A 20159-nucleotide genomic window follows, 5' to 3' on the forward strand; every position below is an offset into this window, starting at 1 on the left:
ATGATGCTGTGAAAGTGCTGCACACAATATGGCAGCAAACTTGGAAAACATAGCGGTGGCCGCAGAACTGGAAAAGGTCAGTTTTCATTCCAATCCCAAAGAAGGGCAATGCGAAAGAATGCTCAGACTACCACACAATTGCACTCATCTCACACACTAGTCAAGTAATGCTCAAAATTCTCCAAGCCAGGCTTCAGCAATATGTGAACCGTGAACTTCCAGATGTTCAAGCTGCATTTAGAAAAGGCAGAGGAACGAGAGATCAAATTGCCAGCATCCTCTGGATCATTGAAAGAGGAAGAGAGTTCCAGAAAACATCTATTTCTGTTTTTTTTTTTTTTTTTTTTTTACTATGCCAAAGTCTTTGACTGTGTGGATCCCAATAAACTGTGGAAAATTCTTCAAGAGATGGAAATACCAAACCACCTGACCTGCCTCTTGAGAAACCTGTATTCAGGTCAGGAAGAAACAGAACTGGACACGGAACAACAGACTGGTTCCAAATAGGAAAAGGAGTACGTCAAGGCTGTATATTGTCACCCTGCTTATTTAATAGATATGCAGAGTACATCATGAGAAACGCTGGGCTGGATGAAGCACAAGCTGGAATCAAGGTTGCTGGGAGAAATATCAATAACTTCAGATATGCACAGGACACCACCCTTATGGCAGAAAGCAAAGAACTGAAGAGCCTCTTGATGAAGGTGAAAGAGGAGAGTGAAAAAGCTGGCTTAAAGCTCAACATTCAGAAAACTAAGAACATCGCATCTGGTCCCAACACCTCATGGCAAATAGATAAGGAACAGTTGCAACAATGACAGACTTTATTTTGGGGGCTCCACAATCACTGCAGATGGTGACTGCAGCCATGAAATTAAAAGATGCTTTTTTGCTTCTTGGAAGAAAAGTTATGACCAACCTAGACAGCATATTAAAAAGCAGAAGCAGTATTTTGCCAACAAAGGTCCATCTAGTCAAGGCTATGGTTTTTCTAGTAGTCATGTATGGATGTGAGAGTTGGACTCTAAAGAAAGCTGAGCACTGAAGAATTGATGGTTTTGAACTGTGGTGTTGGAGAAGAGTCTGGAGAATCCCTTGGACTGCAAGGAGATCCAACTAGTCCACCCTAAAGGCAATCAGTGCTGAATATTCATTGGAAGGATTGATGCAGAAGCTGGAACTCCAATAATTTGGTCACCTGATGCGAAGGGCTGTTTCATCTGAAAAGACTCTTATGCTGGGAAAGACTGAGGGCAGGCTGAGCAGGGCACAGAGGGGTGGATAAAACACATCCAACCCCTCAGGGAACTGCCCAACCCACAGATGACAGACATAAGCAAGTATGTCTGGAGTGAGTTTATAGGAACACTGGTACCAAAAAACACAAAAGAGGCAGCAATGTGTTCATCCTGGAGTGGAGTGGGGGCCGTGTCAGGGACAGCAACAGAGAAGCGACACTGAAGCAGGGTCGCCAAGGGTTTGTAGAATCTCACCTGGGGAGCAGGAGGGAAGGTGTCTGGCAGGGGCCCGCCTGAGCAGGCGCATGGAGGCGTGCCGCACACGCTGTGTTTGCTGTGCCCAGAGCTTCTGGTCCAAGTCAGTGTAACGCCAGATGCCTGGAGCCCAGGCTGAGCAGCATCAGGATAGGGAAGGCCCATCCTGGCCACCTGGCTGGGGCGAGGTACGGGAGCATGTGCTGATCCAAGCTGACTCCCCTTCAGGGGAAAGGTCGAAGCCATTCACACAGACGAGGAAGGAATTGGACCCTGTCCCAGTTCTGTGTTCATTTTTTTATTTTTAATTTTTTTTTAATAGAATTGGGTATCTGGAGAATCAAAAATAAACCTTTCCCATTGAGACAGGAAGCCTGGAGCCCAAGGGTTTCAGGGGAAGGGTTGGGAGAAGAGTGAGGTAGGAACTGGATTGAGGGTCATCCAGAAAGGAACATGATGGGAGGGAAGAGCGGCAGGTGGTCTGGGCCCTGCGCTAGCTGTTCTGGAGAGCCACACATGTCCTGCCCTGCCCTCCCGGGGCCAAATCCTCACCTCATTCTCTGCTCTCTCCACAGCTCTGGAGGCCTGTTCTCTGAAAGGTGCTAGAAAGAAAGCCTGTGAGTGTGGTCCGGACGCCACCATCATCATGGTAGGAAAAGGTGCCAAAGGGATGCTGGTGAGTGCAGGGAGCAGACTGCCGCGAGGGGGTGGGGGTCATGAGCGCCGTCCGTCCCTTCTGGGGCCTGCTGTCAGCTGCTGGCCCCGACAGGAGGGCCGAGGAGGCTCCATGGGGCCCAAGTCTGGCACTGCCAGGACTCCTGAGTGCTAGGGCTATCGCAGGCTCAGGAGGCAGCCCCTCACCCAGGAGGTTAGAATACTAGTGTGGTTTGCAGCCCACAGCAGGCAGATTCTGCTACAGAGCCCGAAAGTCATGCTGGGAGGCAGGAAGCACACTCCCTACCCTCATCACAAGATACCCTGGAGATCAAGCTGCAGTGGATCCTGCCTGGAGGGCTGTCCTGTGGCTGACACCCGGACATCCTCATCCTGTGCTCTTCCTGCTGTGGGGAGCATTCAGTAGGGGCTGATCAAGGAGTCCTCAGAGACTGATTTTTCTCTTCTTCCACTCAAAAAATAGCATAGAACATTTCATGTTGATTCCTCTAGTGAGGTCTTTCAGGAAACATCCCTCTCCCCTTTCCCCAAGACATGGCTCTTCACTGCCCACTGCCTCAGAGCACAGGAGAGGTGGTGCGAAGCAGAGGGCAAGAGCAGAGCCACCTCATGGATGGATGGCTCATGGATGGACAGAGCTGGCCAGCTCTGGAATCAGAAGCCAGGAAAATACCCCAAGGGTGGTCGTTGTGTTCCTTCTCTGGGGATACTGCCTAAGAACCAGTGAGACTGGGCAGCTGCCCGGAGGAATCCAGTGGCTAAGCATGGCCCTTCTCTTGGCTCCTTCCTTCCCCACAGGGATTCTCCTGTTGCTGTTCTGATTCAGTGAAAGTCATATTGACCCAGAGTCTCTTGCTGACCCCTCCCCAAACAAGCCCTGTCTCTCACCAGGGATTTCTGGGACACCTAAGTCCTTGGTCCAGAGAAATGCTGTTGGGGAGGGAGCCAAACAGTTGGGCTCCAGGCTGAGGACCCTCTGTCCTGCCTGGTCCTGAGCTTCTGGCATCCAGCCCCTCAGGCCTGCTCGAGTCTGGCCCACTCCTGATTGGAACAAGTCTGAATGAATTAGGCTTCTCAAAGTATTCCTGAGCCAGCCTGAACTCTTGAGTGGTCAGATGTGGGCAGAGACAGAGGTCTCCAGACCCACATACTTGCTGGGGGGAGTAGATGCCATGATAGGATCAAGACTGGCTTCCTTCTCGCCAGAAGTGTTGGAATTGCCAAGGGCCTGTAGCAGAAAGTGGAGTGCAGCTCTGCTCCTCCCTCCATGGAGATTCTGAGTTCTGTGAAACCTAAGATACCCTCTGAGGACTCACTGGCTGCTCTGCTTTCTCTGGAGTGACCCTGAAAGGACTGGGGCGGGCAGGCAGGGGTGATGTGGGACCCACGTGGACAGCACAGACAGCCTGAATCCCAGAACCCCTAAGAGGAGTGCCATCCCTCTCAGCTAACCTGGGCAGCTGTACCTGGAGTTCATTAGCTGCCCGTGGTCCCCTAAGAGCAGATCATGAAGGATGATCCTTCTCTAGAGGCCACGGTGGGGCAGAGCAGAGGGAGCTGAGGGCCATGCGTGTAAACCAGGGGCACTTGGACCCTCCAGGTGTGTGGCTTCTGTCCCCATTTGTGTCCTGGTATCGGGAGCAGGCAGCTGGCCCTGGCCACGAGGTCCTCACTCCCATCTCCCTTTGGCCCAGGCTTGGGTGTGAAGACATGGGCCCCCTGGGGCTGCTCAGTGTCTACCAAGTGTCACCCTTGGAGCCTCTGCTGGGCTCCCTGTGTGGCAGGTGCCCCGTGGAGGGCAAGCCACTTCCCAGCCTGTGCCCAGGCCCACTGCCTGCTGCACGTGTACCTCCCCACCACTCCCAGCCCAGATGGTCTCTGCCAGGCCAGTGCAGCTGCCTCCCTCATGCCTCAGCAGCTCCTAGGACAGGGCCATGCAGGAACCCAGCTGGCCAGGGCACTTCCAAGCCTGGGAGCAGCTGGGATGCTTTGCGGCACCAGGGGTGGTGCAGGGGGTGGTTCCTTTCATGGAGACCTAGTGCCTCTATTTATACACATGTAGGGCCAGGTTTCCTTGAGCTCAGAGGACAGAGAGCTGGTAGAGAGGAGCCTGGGACAGGAGAGCCCCACTGCTGCTGCTAAGTCGCTTCAGTCGTGTCTGACTCTGTGCGACCCCATTAGACAGCAGCCCACCAGGCTCCTCTGTCCCTGGGATTCTCCAGGCAAGAATACTGGAGTGGGTTGCCTTTTCCTTCTCCAATGCATGCATGCATGCTAAGTCACTTCAGTCGTGTCCGATTCTGTTCAATCCCATGGACAGCAGCCCACCAGGCTCCTCTGACCACGGGATTCTCTAGGTAAGAATACTGGAGTGGGTTGCCATTTCCTTCTCCAAGAGCCTCACTGGATCAGCTTTAACCCCACAGTCTCACATGAAGTCCAACTCAGTCCCCTCCCCTGTGCGGGCTCACCGCGTGGATAGCATCTTGGGCAGATAGGCCTTGGTGAGTCTTACTGGTCTCTCCCCACATCTCTGCTGCACTGGGTGCCTCTGCTACTGGTAAGCCTCATGATGAATAGAGCAGAGTCACCCAGGCCAGGGCTCCAGGTGCTGGAGCATCTAAATCATCCTAGAAGGCTTTGAAAGCACCACAGGCCGCCTGGGGCTGTCCCACCCTGACCTGTTCTCTTATGCTTTGACAGAAGTGTTTAGATACTTCTTGTCTGCAGCAGCCATCACAGAGCCTGGTGCACAGTGGATGCTCACCCAGCCCGGGTCCTGGCATGTGGCAGGTGCTCAACCAGTAGGACGTGGCACACATTCGGCACTCACCTAGCACAGTGCCAGGTACACAGTGCATGCTCACCCTGCTCAGGGCTGACCATTTCCTGGGTCCTCACGTGGCCCAGAATTTGGCATACATGGGGCATTCATCTAGTGCAGGACCCAGCAAACCACCAGGGCTCCCTGGCATGGGGCTGGCACACAGTGGGTACTCTTCCAGCACTGGACTTGGGACACACTGGGCGCCGTCCTAGTGTGGTTTGACACACAGTAGGTCTTCTCCTATCTTAGGCACCAACACGCAGTGGGCACTCTCCTTATATGACAAGGACTAGCACAGAGGAGGTGCTGTCCTAGCCAGGCCAGCCTGCACAATGACTGGATGATCCGAGACTCACAACTACAGCCTCCCCAGTGAAATGGACAATATCTAGATCCAGAGGAAAAGGCCCAACCTCCTCAGGCTTCCTCTCTGGACCTAGGACCTACCCTCCATTCCACTTGGCCTCCCACCCCACCCTGGCCCCCCTGGAGCCCACCGACTCAGCTCTGTGGCCTCCCCTCCCCTCACACAGCTTCCCGGCAACCCCACCACCCCAGCAGGTGCAGTCCTGCCTCAGCAGGACCTTCCCTCGGAGTCACAGGTTGCAAACAAAGCCCCTCGACTCCTTGGCCCTCTGGAGGAATGCCAACTCTTATTAAGAAAAGTCAGAGGCGGGCTTGGGGGAGCCGGCCTCCCTGAGTGGGGCCAGAGCGGCTGGATCCCACTAATGAGGCCTCATTACGGCCAGGACCCAGCAGGGCTGCTGCCGTCTGCTGTCCCCGTGTGGCCAGAGCCAGCGGAAGCTGTCCAGCCAGGGCTGCCTGTTCTGGGCACCTGGTCCAGGCCAGGGCAGCCAAAGCCCAGAGCCCACCCTGGGTGGGAGTGAGCATTTGGGCATCATGGGTGACCGGGCCTTCCTGGAGCTGGTGGCCCAGCCAGGGGCTTGGCCCTCAGTCTGGACTCGCAGGAAGTCAGCAGAAGTCAGCAGAGCGTGTCTGGGCACCCTGCTGCATGAGGCTGGCCTGGAAGCAGCTCAGTCGCTAGGGTCTGAGGCCATTCTCTTGGGAGACTTGCTTGAGCCAAGATCACTCCCCATCTTCTGTCCCAAAATGAGCATAGTAGCATATCCACCTCGAGGGGCTGCTGGGAGGATTAAATGAGTTAATTTATATTAATATGAAGTGTTTAGGACAGCATCTGGCTCACAGTAAGCACTTCATATAGATTATCTATTACTATTATTTATAATGCTTACTAGCTTCAAAGATGGGTAGATATGATGCCCATTTTAGAGATAAACTAAGACCAGACAAGTAAAGTAACTTGCCTAAGGAGATAGAGAGAGGGAGGTCCACCAGCGCTGGGGTTTGAATCCAGGCCTGTCTGACTCTAAAGACTTTGCCCTTTAAAAATAATGATGTTGGGACTTCCCTGGTAGTCCAGTGGCTCGGAACCCACCTTGCAGTGCAGGGGACATGGGTTCGATGCCGCTGGTCAGAGAACTAAGATCCCACACGCCGCGGAGCAACTAAGCTGTTGCACCGCAGCTACTGAACCCGTGCACCACAACCCAAGAGCCCATGCGCTGCGCTTAGACCCAAACAGCCCAATAAATATTTTAAAAATAATAATAACAAAAAAGGTTAACATAGTGTCATCCTGCCATGTTCCCACTGGCGTCAGCACACTTACCAAACTCACAGGGAAGCTGTCCTTTACATCAGAATTCATGCTTGATCTTAGGTGACTAAGATCCTACTTTGTACTAAACCCTTTGCCCACCCATCAGTTTCTAAACACTGGAAGTTGTGTCCTCCCAACGACAGAACACTCGTGCCCACCGTCCTGGTCACTGGTTTCTGGTGTCCCAGCACCCACTGGAGACTGACCAGTGAGTGTGGCCTCAGAGAAGAGGGATGGAGGGTCTGAGTGACAGTCTGCCCAGACCACTCAGCACACTCTTCCAGAGGGACCGCCTCAGGTTCCAGGTGACACGGTGCTAATCCTCAAGTCATTGTTCTGCAGCTGCCCTCTTGGCTAATGCTATCTTTCTTCAGACAGGCGACAGTGCAGTTCACCAGGCCACAACTCTTGCACAGTCAGTCACGTTCTTCTATGAGGACACACTCTACCATCTTGGCTGGCTGGAGATCCCCAAGTCCTGGGGGGATTGCACCAGTGCCCATCACCCCTCAGGCCATAGCACTCTGCAAAGCCTGAGATGCTCTGGTAGTGTCCTGTGGCTACGTCCCCTTCTCCCTGCCCTTCACCATCTCTAGTGCCCAGTGGTACCCAACCTCTTTACCAGGAGCCCACCAAAGTGCCAGGCCTGTATGCTCAGAAGCATCTGGGCCCCAGACCCCATTCTAGAATGGGATTGAGCCGCCCTCTCTCTCCCTCTTCTGTGCCTGCTCTGCCCCACCCTGTGGTTGTGAGTGTGTGTGTGTGTGTTTTATTCCAATACCTTGCTGGGAACAAGGGAGACACACAACAAGCCCCATGCCTCACTCTAGCTGTGGAGCATCCGTGCTGGGCTGCATGGGGACTGGCCGGAGGGGGCGGGCCAGGGGAGGGGGTAGGTAGAGCTTCGGGAGGAGATGAGGTGAAAGTGACTGATGCTGCCCAGCAGGCCGTGGAAGAGGCAGGGGATGCGTCAGTGTTGCCCGGAGCTGGCAGAGGAGTGAATGAGCGGAGGAGACGCACGCTCTCCACTCCAAGTGTTCACCCCAAGATGGCGGCGGCTCAGGGACCTGTGGACGCCTCCTCCCCAGAACAGGTCAGTCGTTTTCCAGGAGGTTGAGCCCGCTGTCTGGTGCCAGGCAGACTGGGAGGCAGGACTGGGGGTGGGGAGAGGGGCTGAGTGGTCTGTGCCAGGGAGGGGCAGGCACAGCCAGCAAGAGAGACAAGCAGCAGCAAAAGCGACACAGAAAGTTGCACCCGTGCAAAGGAGCAGGAAGAGTTAGCTGTGTGGCGGGGGCGCGGGGGAGGAGAATGGGGGTGTGAGGGCTCCTCCAGCCCAAGGACCTGCTGAGAATCTGCTCTGTGTATCAAAGCTGCATTGTCCTCGCTCCCGGGGAGATGGGCCAGAGGTGCCCAGGAATTGTACTAATCGATTCGGCCCCACTGTCTGTGCCACGGCAGTTACTCCTATGGGGAGAGTGGGTGAGGGGGCAGGGGGACTTGGCACAGGGGCTGCGTGGTGAGGATGGGGGAAGGGGGTGGGCAAGCATCTCAGCTGGGAGGCGACAGACCCTGCGGAATGTTTGCCAGTGTCCAGGACTAGGGCCCGGGTGGGGTGGGCACCACCAGTATGCCCTAATCCCTGGAAGCTGGGGATGGGCAGGGATGGCAGCAACAATGTGGCTGATGGCAGTGAGTGGTGGGGGGGGGGTGTGTGTGACTGGGACAGCCACCTTCTTTCTCTGCAGCGCATCCTGACTTGACCTCCAGCAGGCAAGAGAAGGCATGTCCTCTAGGGAGACCTGGGTTGGGTTTGGGAGTAGCATTATGCAGGCTGCCCTCCACCCTCAGGACTGCCAGGGTCAGCAACCAAAGCCACTTCCAAAATGCCAGCCCGCTGCCAGCCGACTGGGGCAGAGGCTGCTCACGGCTGCCACAGTGCAGGGCAGGACTGCTGGGCTCCAGGGCAGAGACAGAGCCCACCCAAAGGTCGCGTCACTACTCTCAGGGAGTAGAGCCTGGAGTGGAGCCTGGCATGCCTGGGCTGCATCTCCTGTCTGCCACCCACAAGTCTGGCGGGTCAATACTGGCAGAGCCCTCTGCCAATCAGGGCTCTGGGATGAAACAGCACCGGGCACGTCCTTGCCTCTCTCACCTCCCTATGAGGGCCTGGTCTCCTGAGAGGTGCCATGAGGTTTTCCTTGAGGCAGGAGACACTAATAGCCCCTGCATGCACTCGAGTCTGGGGTAGGTTTTCCCATGGTCCTGCTCCTCCAGCCCGGCCTTGACTCTTTTCTGCATCTGGATCAGGAAGCCAGCTGAAGGATGGAAGGCTCTGTCATTACAGGGCAGGTGCTGCCTCAGGAAGACAAGTTGGGGAACCAAGAACCAAGGGGTGTGAGGTCCCGGGCTTTCCTGAGGCAGCCACGCCCTACTGTCACGGCTGTGCTGCCTGAATCCCCGCTCTGGAGCTCAGAGCAGGCTGCCAGGGATATGGGTTTGGTGCAAGGTCAGTCTAGGATGTAGGGTCTTGCCCGTTCTCTGCAAAGTTTGTCTTGGATAGGACTTCATCCCTTGAGCAAATCCTGGGGCTTCAGCGTCCTGGACAAGAAGCCTGCCGGCTCCCAGCAGGGCCTGCCCGCCTGGCCTGCTCCGCCTGGCCTGCTCTAGGAGTCCTGAGTGTCCACCGCAAGCAGAAGAGAGAGCTCTCAATCCACAGAAATATCCAGTGGACACTGGTCCTGGAGGGTGGGAGTTGGCAGCCTGGGCACAGCTATCGCCCAGAGTAGAAACCTGGGCTGCCTCTGAGTCTGGACGCGGAGCAGGGAGGGGCGCCTCTGCGGTGCTGGGTGGGAGGGCACCTCTGCGGTGTGGGTGGGGATGTGGGGCTCTGCGGTGTGGGGTAGGGGGAGCTCTGGTTTCTGCCCTCGGAGCTGAACTGCCTGAATTCCAGCTCAGCAGAACAGTGAATAAACAGAAGGCAGAAGGCTAGGGAGAAAACTTACAAAAGCGACTGCTCAGTGTGGCTCACCCTCCTGGGCAGGGGTGGGGTGCGAGGTTGTGAACCCAAGACAGGTCACAGATCTTGTGCAGGCATGGACAGTGCTGCCTCAGTGACTTCTTAGGACAGGGGCGCTGAGGGTCTTACGTGTGTATGTCTTTGCATGGCAGATGTCATGGAGGATGACCAGCCATCCCATACACACAGCCGTGGAAGGCGTGTCCCATAGCCTGCATCCTGCTGAGCCTGGGGAAGCTTGGGCACGGGGTGAGGCAATCCCCACCCCGGACACCACCCATGAGGCCCATGAGGACAAGTCAGAGGTGAGGGTAGGGGCTATCCAGGGAGCCCGAGGAGGAGGGACCAACCCAGAAGGGCACCAGGCCACTCTGGTTTAACTCAACACCCAGGTGTGAGGGAGGGAGGGAGGTTTGGAGGGCAGCAAGGGGCAGCAGACAGTGGGAGATGGGTGATGGGCAGCAGGAGCCTGGAGCCTGGCCAGTCGGCGGTGCTGAGCTGGGTTAGGCAGACAGACGGGCCACCAGTCTGGGCCAAACCCATGAGCACAAAGAAATTCTTTTGTGGGCACCTCAGAGCCAACAACCTCTGCAGGGACTGTTACTATCTGTGACGGGCCTTCCACCCAGCCGGTAAAAAAGAATGGAGGGCTTAGAATGAGGAAAATTATGCAAGGAGAAAACCACGTGTGCTGCATTAGAAAAGTCTCGCCGGCTTTGGGCATTGCTGTCCAGGAAGGAAGTGGAGGGGAGTCCCCAGAGGAGGGCTGGAAGGGAACTAGAGCCCCCAGGAAGCCCCACAGAGGGACCCTTCCCTCCAGCGTCCTTGGAGGAAGGTGGGCTTCCTCTGTGCTTTGCTGAGCGCCATGCCCTCATCAGTCAGACTGCCTGCACATAGCTTGCACTGGAATGAAAAGTCGGAGGCCTAGCTGTGGAGCAGGCCCCTCGGCAGCATTCCCTCCACAGCTCCCGAATGGGGCACGGAAGGGCTGGGAATCAGGGCCAGGGAGCAGCGGCTGCTGCTGCTCCTGCTGGAGCTCCTCCCAGCTCTTGCAGGGCCTCATTGCACCTCCTCCTGCATAGCAGACCCCTTGTGTTGTCTGTTACTTCCCGCCACAGTCCCATCCCCAACTCCAGGCCCCCAGGCTCGGGCCTCCAAGGGGCACAGCCAGCAGGGCTGAACTGCTGAGCGCAAGGCTCAGTAGTGTGCTGCTCATCAATGCCACCCTGACTCCCGAGGGCTCAGTCAGCCTGCGACTCGCTGCTGGCCACCCTCCCGGGCCCCTCCACACCAACGGAGGAGCAGAGACCTCAGAGGCCCAAGTCTGGTCCCACTGCACTTGGTCAAGCCTTGAACATCAAACTTTAGGACCTCGGTCTCTGCAAGAGGCCTTGCCCTTGCTCTACCCGTGAGGCTGCCCTGGATCCTCAGTTGTCTCTCTTAGGGCTATAACTGCTGCTTCGTGACCCCACCCATGTACTCTGCAGCTGCTACAGTCCTCCATTGTGCCCCTAAGTAAACAAGCCTCAGACAGAAGAAACTGTTATTGTAGGATCAACATATAGGAAGCCTATTTGGCTGGGCTTTGTTTGGGAATGGATAAACTATGCCAGGCAGGCCTCATGCCCTCTGAAAAAATGCCCCCTGGCCCCCACACTATTGCTAGGCCTGTCCCCAAAAAAGGTCCTAGGAGGTGGTGACAGGCTTAGCCGGGATTCTGTAGGGACCTGTCACGCCAGGACTAGGAGCTGCCCTCTCCCAGGGCCAAGGTGGCCTTCAAGCCTCTTCATCAGGGCAGCCTTCTGTGACCTCACCCTGCTCCTACCCCAACCCTAGTCATCCTTTCACGTTCTCGTTGTGGTCACTTTGAAGTTGCATGTAAAAATTATGTGTTTACCTCATTAATGGCTTACTTCCCCCTAGACTTCTAGCTCTGAGTGGGTCGGGGTGTGTTCTGTTCCCTTCTGAATTTCCTGAGCCTGAGGTAGGGCCTGGCTCATAGTAGGTGCTTGTAAACCTCTGTGTGCGAATGAATGCACACAGGCTCTGCTGGTCGGCCCTGGGTGCTCTGTGAAGGGTTCCTGGTACTGGGCCCCAAACGTCCCAGGATCATGTGAGGCTCAGGGTCTCCTCTGGGCAGTGCTGGGTGGGAGGTGACACCGTGTCTGTGCAGAAGTGCCCACGTGCTGTGCAAGCCTGGAGCGGCCCCCCAGATGTGCCCTCTGAGAGCAAAGAGTGCGTGGCTAGGAGGGCCACCATCAGGTGCGGGGGCCTCTGGGCCTGCCTTCCCAAATAGGCCTTCCTGGAAGGCGCAGGCCCGGTGAGACCATTCCCTCACTCCGCGCCTGTCGGTCAGTGTCAGAGTCCAGCAGCATGGCAAAGCACCAGGCCCATTTGTTTATCTGCCTGCGTGCCTTGAATCTGTCTCTTTCAAAATGAGGGTCAGTGTCACTACCGCGCCATACCTCACGTAGGGCAAGCGGCTATGTCTCTGATCCGATGTCCTCAGGGACCCTGGCCATTTCTCTCGGGAGAACAGCCCACCTCTGGGAGACTGTCTGTGTCACTCAGGGAGTCTCTGGGCTTCTCTGTGGGTGACTCTCCGGGTCCTCCCTTGCCTCTGAGACTCCTCTGACCCCGCAGGCTCCGGTTCAGGGTGGCTGACTCAGTGGGAGGGGTGGAACCGACATGGCATGGGGGGGATGGGTCTGCTCACACTTACAAAGGGACTTCCTGGGTGAATCCCAACTGTGGGGTTGGGGTCCTCAGTGGGGCTTCAGGCCACCCAGTCCAGCCCCACAGCTCCCCAGGTGAGCCCACATCCTTCCTTTGGAGCAAACCCCCTCATCAGCCCTTCCTGACCAGCGCCCTCTTCTGCAGCCCATGCTCTCTCAGCTCAGAGACCCTTTTCCAGAGTCACTCCCTAGTTCCCCTGAGGGAACTGGAACTAGAACTCCCCAGAGTCTGTCCTCCAAGTCTGGCACGGTGCCTACAACTCTGGTCTCCTCCCCTCTGCTCATGGCCTGCAGCTCCCCCGCCTCTGCCCAGGTCAGCTTCCCCAGGGCTCCCCTCCGCAGTCATGGGCAATTAGAGATGGCTCCCCTGGCCCTCCCATCCTGAGTTCCAGAATGCCTTCCTCAGGTCTGGCCTAGCTCAGTTGCTTTCCCCTTCTTGTACCCTACAGCCCTGACCACCAGGTGCCCCCTGGAAAAAGCCTTCAGCTGGGGAGGGGCCCAGTGTCCCCTCCCCACAGCCACCTGCCATGGGCAGCATGCTCAGCCTGGCGATATGATGGCGGTGGGTGGGGGGGCTGTCTGGACACAGGCCCCTTTGTGCCCAACCCAGCTTGGCTGCTTGGTATGAGGCTCAGCTGCTCCCAGATCCTTACCCAGAAGGGACAAGGGAGGCTTTGGCGGGGCTGGGGCTGGGGGGCTCTCAACTCGAGCTCCCTCTCAGTGTCCCATCTCTCAGATGCTGGCAGCAGCTCCTCAGGTGGGCTGGTTCCCCCAGCACAGGGTGCTGGGGGTTGGTGAGGGAGGCCCCGCTTGGCACCCTCTGGCAGCCACTCTTGCCTCTGTGCTCCTCTGCCAGGCCTGCCTGCAGCTTCTGCCAGCAGAGGGGAAGCCCAGGGTAGGGGTGGGGGCCTGGAGGGTCCTTGGTGTCCCCACTAGGGGAGGCCCGAAGGGTCAGGCACCTCATGCCAATGCCTTGCTGATGGTGGCTTTTCTCTTGTCTGCACAGAATGGTGCTATGCCCAACGAGGCCATCAAGGACCACAGCCTCCAACGGGGCAACTGGGGCAACCAGATCGAGTTTGTACTGACGAGCGTGGGCTATGCTGTGGGCCTGGGCAATGTCTGGCGCTTCCCATACCTCTGCTATCGCAACGGGGGAGGTACCCAGTGGGCACAGGGCAGGGACCACCCACGTGGATAGAGCCCAGCCACCCCCTCTGGCACAGACCCCACTCTAGACAGGCTGGCCTCTGGCCCTAATCTCCTTTGCCACCCCTCCCCCCTCCAGCTTAGGTACGCTTTACCCCCTTACCTTGGCAGCCTGAACCCTCGAGGGGAGAAAAGGTAGAGAGGAAAGCAACCCAACCTCCCAAGTCTCAGTTTTATACCCCCAGCATTTCAACAGCTGCCCCAAAATGATTCAGGGGACAATGTGGGAGACCCGGGTTCAATCCCTGGGTTGGTAAGATCCCCTGGAGAAGGAAATGGCAATCCACTCCAGTACTATTGCCTGGAAAGTCCCGTGGACAGAGGAGCCTGGTAGGCTACAGTCCATGGAGTCGCCAAGAGTCGGACACGACTGAGCGACTTCACTTTCAGCTAATGTATGTGAAATTGCTTGGTTAAGTCATCCATTCCCACCCAAACATGGCAGCTCTAGGACCTGGGTTCAACTCAGAGCAGATTTCCTGGGAACCCCTGTCAAGTTCAAAACCAGGCCATGAGCAGTGTGCCTCAGACTGAGGCTCCAGTCCAGGGCATGGCACACCCTCCTGGAAGCCCAGGTTCTGCTGTTGGGTCCTGAGCAGGAAGAGGGTGGGATTCCCCCAGAGCCGGCCCTGAGCCAGCCCTCTTCCTGCCCACCAGGAGCCTTCCTGATCCCCTACTTCATCATGGTCACCTTCTGTGGGATCCCTGTCTTCTTCATGGAACTCTCCTTCGGCCAGTTTGCAAGTCAGGGCTGCCTGGGGGTCTGGAGGATCAGCCCCATGTTCAAAGGTGAGCCCTGGATGGGGTACACACACATACACATGGGCCCCTGGGGGCTGTGCTGACTCACCCATCTGTACAAAGACTGCCAACCCCTATGGAACCTGGGTGTTGACCCGAGGTCCACATCAGTGGCCAAGGCCAGGGGCACATGCTGGGATCCATTGTTTACTTGGCCTCCACCCTCTCCTCCTACCACACGCATACACAAAAGCCCTTCAACTGGTCCCCCACTCAGCCCCCAGCTCGCTCCTGCCAAGGCTTTGACCTGCCCCTTCTGTGGCCCTCCACGAAAGCCTGCCTCTTAGGCCCTTCAGAATTAGCTTCGCATCCTTCAGCTAGGTGTGTGAGGCTGCTCCTGCCCCTCTCCTCCCCCAGGTGTGGGCTACGGCATGATCGTGGTGTCCACGTACATCGGCATATACTACAACATGGTGGTCAGCATCGCCTTCTACTACTTCTTCTCGTCCCTGACGTCTGTGCTGCCCTGGACCTACTGCGATAACCCTTGGAACACGCCCGACTGTGTGAGCGTGTTGGATAACCCCAACATCACTAAAAGCGTGCAGCCTCCTGCCCTGCTTGGCAACGTCTCTCAGGCACTCAACCTTACCCTCCAGAGGACAAGCCCCAGCGAGGAGTACTGGAAGTGAGGCCCCCATGGGAACTGGGCTTCTGGGGGTTACCCTGGGAGCCTATCTTCAGCCCTCCCTCTTCGCCGAGGGCAGTGGTCTGCCGTCTAGGGAGGGTGCCAGGAGTGGAGCCCGGCAGGGGTGTGGGAAGAAATGTAAGGAGCTTGCAGCCCACTTCAGGAGAGGCTGACGCACGGGCTCTGTGAGTTTGTGAGCATCCTTACACAGCAGCATTGAGGCCCCAGCAGTCAGGCAGGTCAGATGAGGAGGGTCAGGGCAAAGAGGGGTGGCTTCCTGGTAAGCAGAAGAGCATGGGCAGAGGCCCTTAGTCGCAGATGAGCCTGAGGGAAACCCATTGGGACGAAGGGTAACAGGTGTGTGGGGAACTCACCAGCCATGTGGTAGCCTACAGGGAGTACGTGACTTGGTGGAGGGCTTATAAGAATGAAGCGTAGACCTAACCCTGCAGAACCAAAGAAGAGCTGTGGAAGTTTCCTGTGCCCAGAGCTGTCATTATCAAGCTGTGTTTGGGAAGGGCAGCCTGGCACCCCTGAGCTCTGTGCTGACAGAGAATGGAGTCCCCAGGGCTGGCTTGAAGAGAAGCTGTTGCTGGGGGTGTTTGGAACATCTCGTCCCAGCTGGGTGGGTGTGAGGGCCCAGCAGGACATCCTGGAGGAAATTCCCCACGTCCTGTGGGGAGCTCATGGGAAGAGGGCTTGGTGGGCTGGTAGGCAGGCCTCGTTCATTCATTCCACAAACATTTATGGCGTCCACTCTGCTGGGCCCTGTGTGCCCATGGGGTATGAACGGCCCTGAGACCCTGCCATGAGGAGGTCACAGTCTAGAAGGGAGATGGGTAGTTAAAGTTATTTGGGGCAGGGGCCTCAGTGCAGCTAAATGCAGGGATGTGGTGAGGGCAAGAGCAGGTGGTCAAGGACGCTTCCCCTGGACTTCCCTCAAGGTCCAGTGTCTAAGACTCCGAGCTTCCAGTGACTCCACTGCAGGGGGCACAGGTTCAATCCCTCCTCAGGGAACTAAGATCCCACATGCCAAGCATGACCCGGTCAAAAAACAAATCATAGAGAACCCAAGACTTCCCAGAGGAGGGAGAAAGGAAGTATAGAAGGATTGGGAGACATGGGCAGGTGAGCTGCAGCCCGGAGGTGGCAGACTGGAGCTGGGGTTGGGAGCAGGTAGGACAGAGGATTAGGACAGAGGAGGCCAGGACATCAAAAAGCACAGGGCTTCCCCTACCGGTCAGAGGGTTCGAGGCCTTCTCCACGCTGTGATGGAGAGTCAGGGCTGAGCGGTGGAGGTCCCAGTGTCTCTCAAAGTCCTAGCAGGTCCGCCTCCTCTAAGCCGAGGGCCAGCACTCAGAGCCTCAGGGCCCAGTGTCCCTGGGCTGCTGCTGCTGCATACACGCTCAGTCGTGTCTGACTCTTGGCAACCCCATGGACTGTAGCCTGCCAGGTGCCTCTGTCCATGGCATTTTCCAGGCAAGAAGACTAGCATGGGTTGCCATTTCCTACTCCAGGGCGCCTCTCTGACCCAGGGATTGAGCCAGTGTTTCCTGCACCTCCTGCCTTGGCAGGTAGATTCTTTACCACTGAACCACCTGGGAAGGCCCTGTGCTGCACTGTAGATGTTCAGAGACGGTTAAGATGTGGTCACCGTCCTCAAGACTCGTGGTGGAGACCACAGAGCCATTGCCTCCCAGTGAGGTTTGGGCAAAATTAGCTCTGGGCAGATCCAGTTGTTCAGTCATTGGATGGGCCATTTCCTGAGCACCAAGTAGGGTGCCGAGGACTGTACTCAGAGCAGGGACAGAGCGGGGAGTAGGAGACTCCTCCCACTCAGGTATTGTGCTACATTTGGGGCATGGTGTGGACTGGGCAACTTGATCTAGAGAGAAGCTTCTGGAAGGTTCCAGAAGCACAAAGCCTGGAGAGGCTCCAGAAATTATCACCCCAGGGGCTGTCTTCCAGGGTGGGGCTACTGCTTGGCAAAGCTCAGGAGATTTTATCTAGTGCAATTAGAGGGGAATTTCCCTCCAAGAGAGCTAGCCACGGGTCAGGAGGTCCACAGGATGGCCCGCTGAACTCCACTCCTTGTCTGAGGCTGGAGCCAGGCCTCCCTAAGGAGCCGCAGTCCCAGGCAGGACTCCTTCCCTTCAGGATGGCTCGCTCCCTGCTGCCCTCTGCTGGAGAGCCTAGGGGAGTGACCTTTGAGAGGGCTGTCTAAGCTAGCTTCAGCAAGATGAGGTGAGCAAGCACCCCCATTTCTGGGCAGCTACTATGTGCTTATTGTTGTTTCGTTGCTCAGTCGTGTCCAACTCTTTGGCAACTCCGTGGGCTGTAGCTCTCCAGGCTCATCTGTCCGTGGGATTCTCCAGGCAAGAACACTAGGGTGGGTTGCCATTTCCTTCTCCAGGGGATCCTCCCAACCCAGAGATCAAACCCAAGTCTCCGGCATTGGCAGGTGGGTTCTTTACCCCTGAGCCACCAGGGAACTATGTGCTAGGCATAGTATATGACATCACCCCCGTTTTCAGATTCAGAGGGTGATTCCCCGATGTTAAGGAACTAGGCCGCAATGCTGTGTCAGGATATACATATGTCAGGATATGCATGCCCCGCTGTGCCTGGGGCCTAGTGAGAGTTAGGCCGATGATACTCTGCAGGCATTCTGGGTCCATAGTCTCCAGCGACCCTTTGGAAAGCTGCACAATCTCATTTGAGCCCCATAGCAACCCTATTAGGTAGTGTGTGCCGGTTTTATAAAATATTCCCATTTTACAAGTGAACAAAGCAAATCAAGAGAAAGATGGACTCCTCTAAAGGGAGAAGAGTTCCCAGGACAGATTTCTGAGCCCACGTCTGCCTTTCGCCCACCCTTTGGCCTCCAGCCTTCCCTGTCCTCACCACATCTTTACAGAAGTACCTTACAGTCCTCTGAGAGCTGATCTGATGCCTGCCAGGCAGGCCCTAAGCTCAGGACCATGCCCTCATCTCCCCAGCAGACACCTGACATCCAATGGGACTTGGATCCCAGCACCCCTCTCTCAGTGTCTTCATGCCAGCTCTGGAGCCACCCAGCCCTCACTCAAATCCTGGCTGTGCTACATACCAGCTTGGCCTTGTGAGGTCACCAAACCTCTTTAAGTCTCAACTGTTCATCCTTTAAGTGGGAGTGGATGCAACATCATTCTTGTTATTATAAAGAGGTAGCAGAAATCACTAAGAGCAGTGATGGGGCTCAGGAAGCACAGTGATAGCCACTGCTAGAGATGCAGTGAAATAGATGAGAGTGTCCTGCTCTCAAGGCATTTACCATCTGGTTGGGGAACTTAAAAATAATGCAGAATAAGTCAAGAGATGTTATGTGAAAGCCAACTTGTAAATACGTGTGGTTCCGAAAGTTTTTCAGTTAGTTGTTTGGTCTCAAAAGCACATGGTCCAAAACCAAAGCCAAACATTAAATATGGTGCCATAAACGAAAGACAGAGTTCAGCAGATTAGCCTTCCAAACTCTTTTAAACCCTTGTATTGTATGCAATAAGAAAACAATACAAAGCACTACCAGTGTCACATATGTAACTAGACAAAGTTTTTAGAGAGTCTTTTGAGCAAGGAATGGGTTCTTTACTTTGAATGCTGGTGCTTGACCCTGTGGCTATTCTGGAAGGCAGAGGCTCCCAACACGATGTGTCCTAAATACTGTGACAGTCCAGCTGGGCTTGGGCAGCCCAGAATCTCCAGCCCTGCTACCTTCAGCTTTGAGTGACCTTGTCTATTTGCCCCATGGGCCCAGATTATTTTTTTCTGCATGTCCCAAAGGGAAAAGATTGGAAAGCACAGCCTCAAGAGTCCAGGAGCCACTCCTGGGAGGAGGGGGTGGATCTTATTCATCCCTTTATCTTTGGTTCCCCCATGGACTGAGAGCCTGGAAAGTTTCTGACCCTGATGCCTGTTGAGCGAACCAACACAGAGGCAGGAGTTTGGCAGAAGAGGGATGTGTTGGACAGCGCCCTCTGCAGGTCACAATATGAAGGGCAGCCTAGGAGAAGATTGGAGGCAGAGGAGGCCTACTCAGGTGCTTGCAAGTCTGACAGTCCGGTGGGTTGAGCAAAGAAACAAATCCCGGACCTGGCAACATTGCCCCATGAGGGACCAGGGTGACCACCCTTCACAAGGTATTAAACATGTTTTCATGAGGTTTGATAACTGAGTTAGAAAAAAAAGGAAAAAGAGCTAAGATTAGAGGACAGCCTATGAAGCTATGCTGAGAAGTTTTCACTGAAAGAGGGGAAAGAAAGGAGCCTGTATTTTTCTAAATTTATCTACAGATCATCTTAGGTTGAAGTTATGATGCCCATTTTAAAGATGAGGAGACTGAGGCTCAATAGTTTGTCTCTTGCTCATTAGTTCTAGCCTGGACAACTCCAACAGCCAAGCCAGTCGCCCTCCAGATACTCCCCTTTATACTTCCCAGTCCATTTTCCATGATGTTAATTCACTCATCCATTCAGCAAATGCTTATTGGGCATGGCTCTGTGCCAGGCACTTTGAGAACCACTGGAGGGATACAGGAATGAACTAAACAGACAAAAACCCTTGCCTTCATAGAAGGCAGATAACAAACTGAATAGTAAAATGTACAGTATGATAGAAAGAGACATAGTCTGGAGGAAAATACAGCCAGACATGGGGTAAGGTGAGCCAGGCTGGGGCTGGGGTTGCAGTTTTAATCTGGGTATCCAGAATAGGCCCCTTTGCAAAGAGGACACCCAAATAAAGATTTGAAGGAAGCAAGGAAGGAGGCCACCATGTCGACAAGCCCAGCTGTGTAATTTGTGGGGCCCAGCGCAAAATGAAAAGGTGGGGCCTCTTGTTCAAGGCTGTTCAGAATTTCAAGATGGCAATGGCAGGACATTAAACCAAGCACAAGGCCCTTCTAAGCACGGGGCCCTGTGTGCCTGCACGGATCTCACACCCATGTGGACACGTGGAGGTCTGGGGAAAGAGTACGCCAGACAGGGAAGAGCACGTGTGAAGGCCCTGAGGTGGGAGAGGGCCTGGCACATTTAAGGAGCAACAAGGGACCCCACG

General features: G+C 55.6%; 1 protein-coding gene across 5 annotated transcripts in view; it reads left to right on the forward strand.

Moving 5' to 3' along the window:
• LOC101119236 (sodium- and chloride-dependent glycine transporter 1) overlaps positions 1 to 20159 on the forward strand; it is a 33229-nt gene that overhangs the window by 5340 nt on the left and 7730 nt on the right. For 3 of the 5 annotated variants that reach the window (XM_060397460.1, XM_060397459.1, XM_060397461.1), the window contains exons 2-7: positions 2069 to 2169; positions 7623 to 7772; positions 9848 to 10000; positions 13437 to 13590; positions 14297 to 14428; positions 14798 to 15068. In XM_060397460.1, coding sequence (XP_060253443.1) covers positions 2140 to 2169; positions 7623 to 7772; positions 9848 to 10000; positions 13437 to 13590; positions 14297 to 14428; positions 14798 to 15068 — 890 coding nt within the window. In that variant the 5' untranslated portion in view covers positions 2069 to 2139. The remainder of the gene's footprint in view (positions 1 to 2068; positions 2170 to 7622; positions 7773 to 9847; positions 10001 to 13436; positions 13591 to 14296; positions 14429 to 14797; positions 15069 to 20159) is intronic. The other 2 variants (XM_027976713.3, XM_060397462.1) reach the window with 1 other exon arrangement.

The sequence above is a fragment of the Ovis aries genome, chromosome 13 (genome assembly GCF_016772045.2).
Source record: "Ovis aries strain OAR_USU_Benz2616 breed Rambouillet chromosome 13, ARS-UI_Ramb_v3.0, whole genome shotgun sequence".
NCBI classification, from domain to species: domain Eukaryota; kingdom Metazoa; phylum Chordata; class Mammalia; order Artiodactyla; family Bovidae; genus Ovis; species Ovis aries.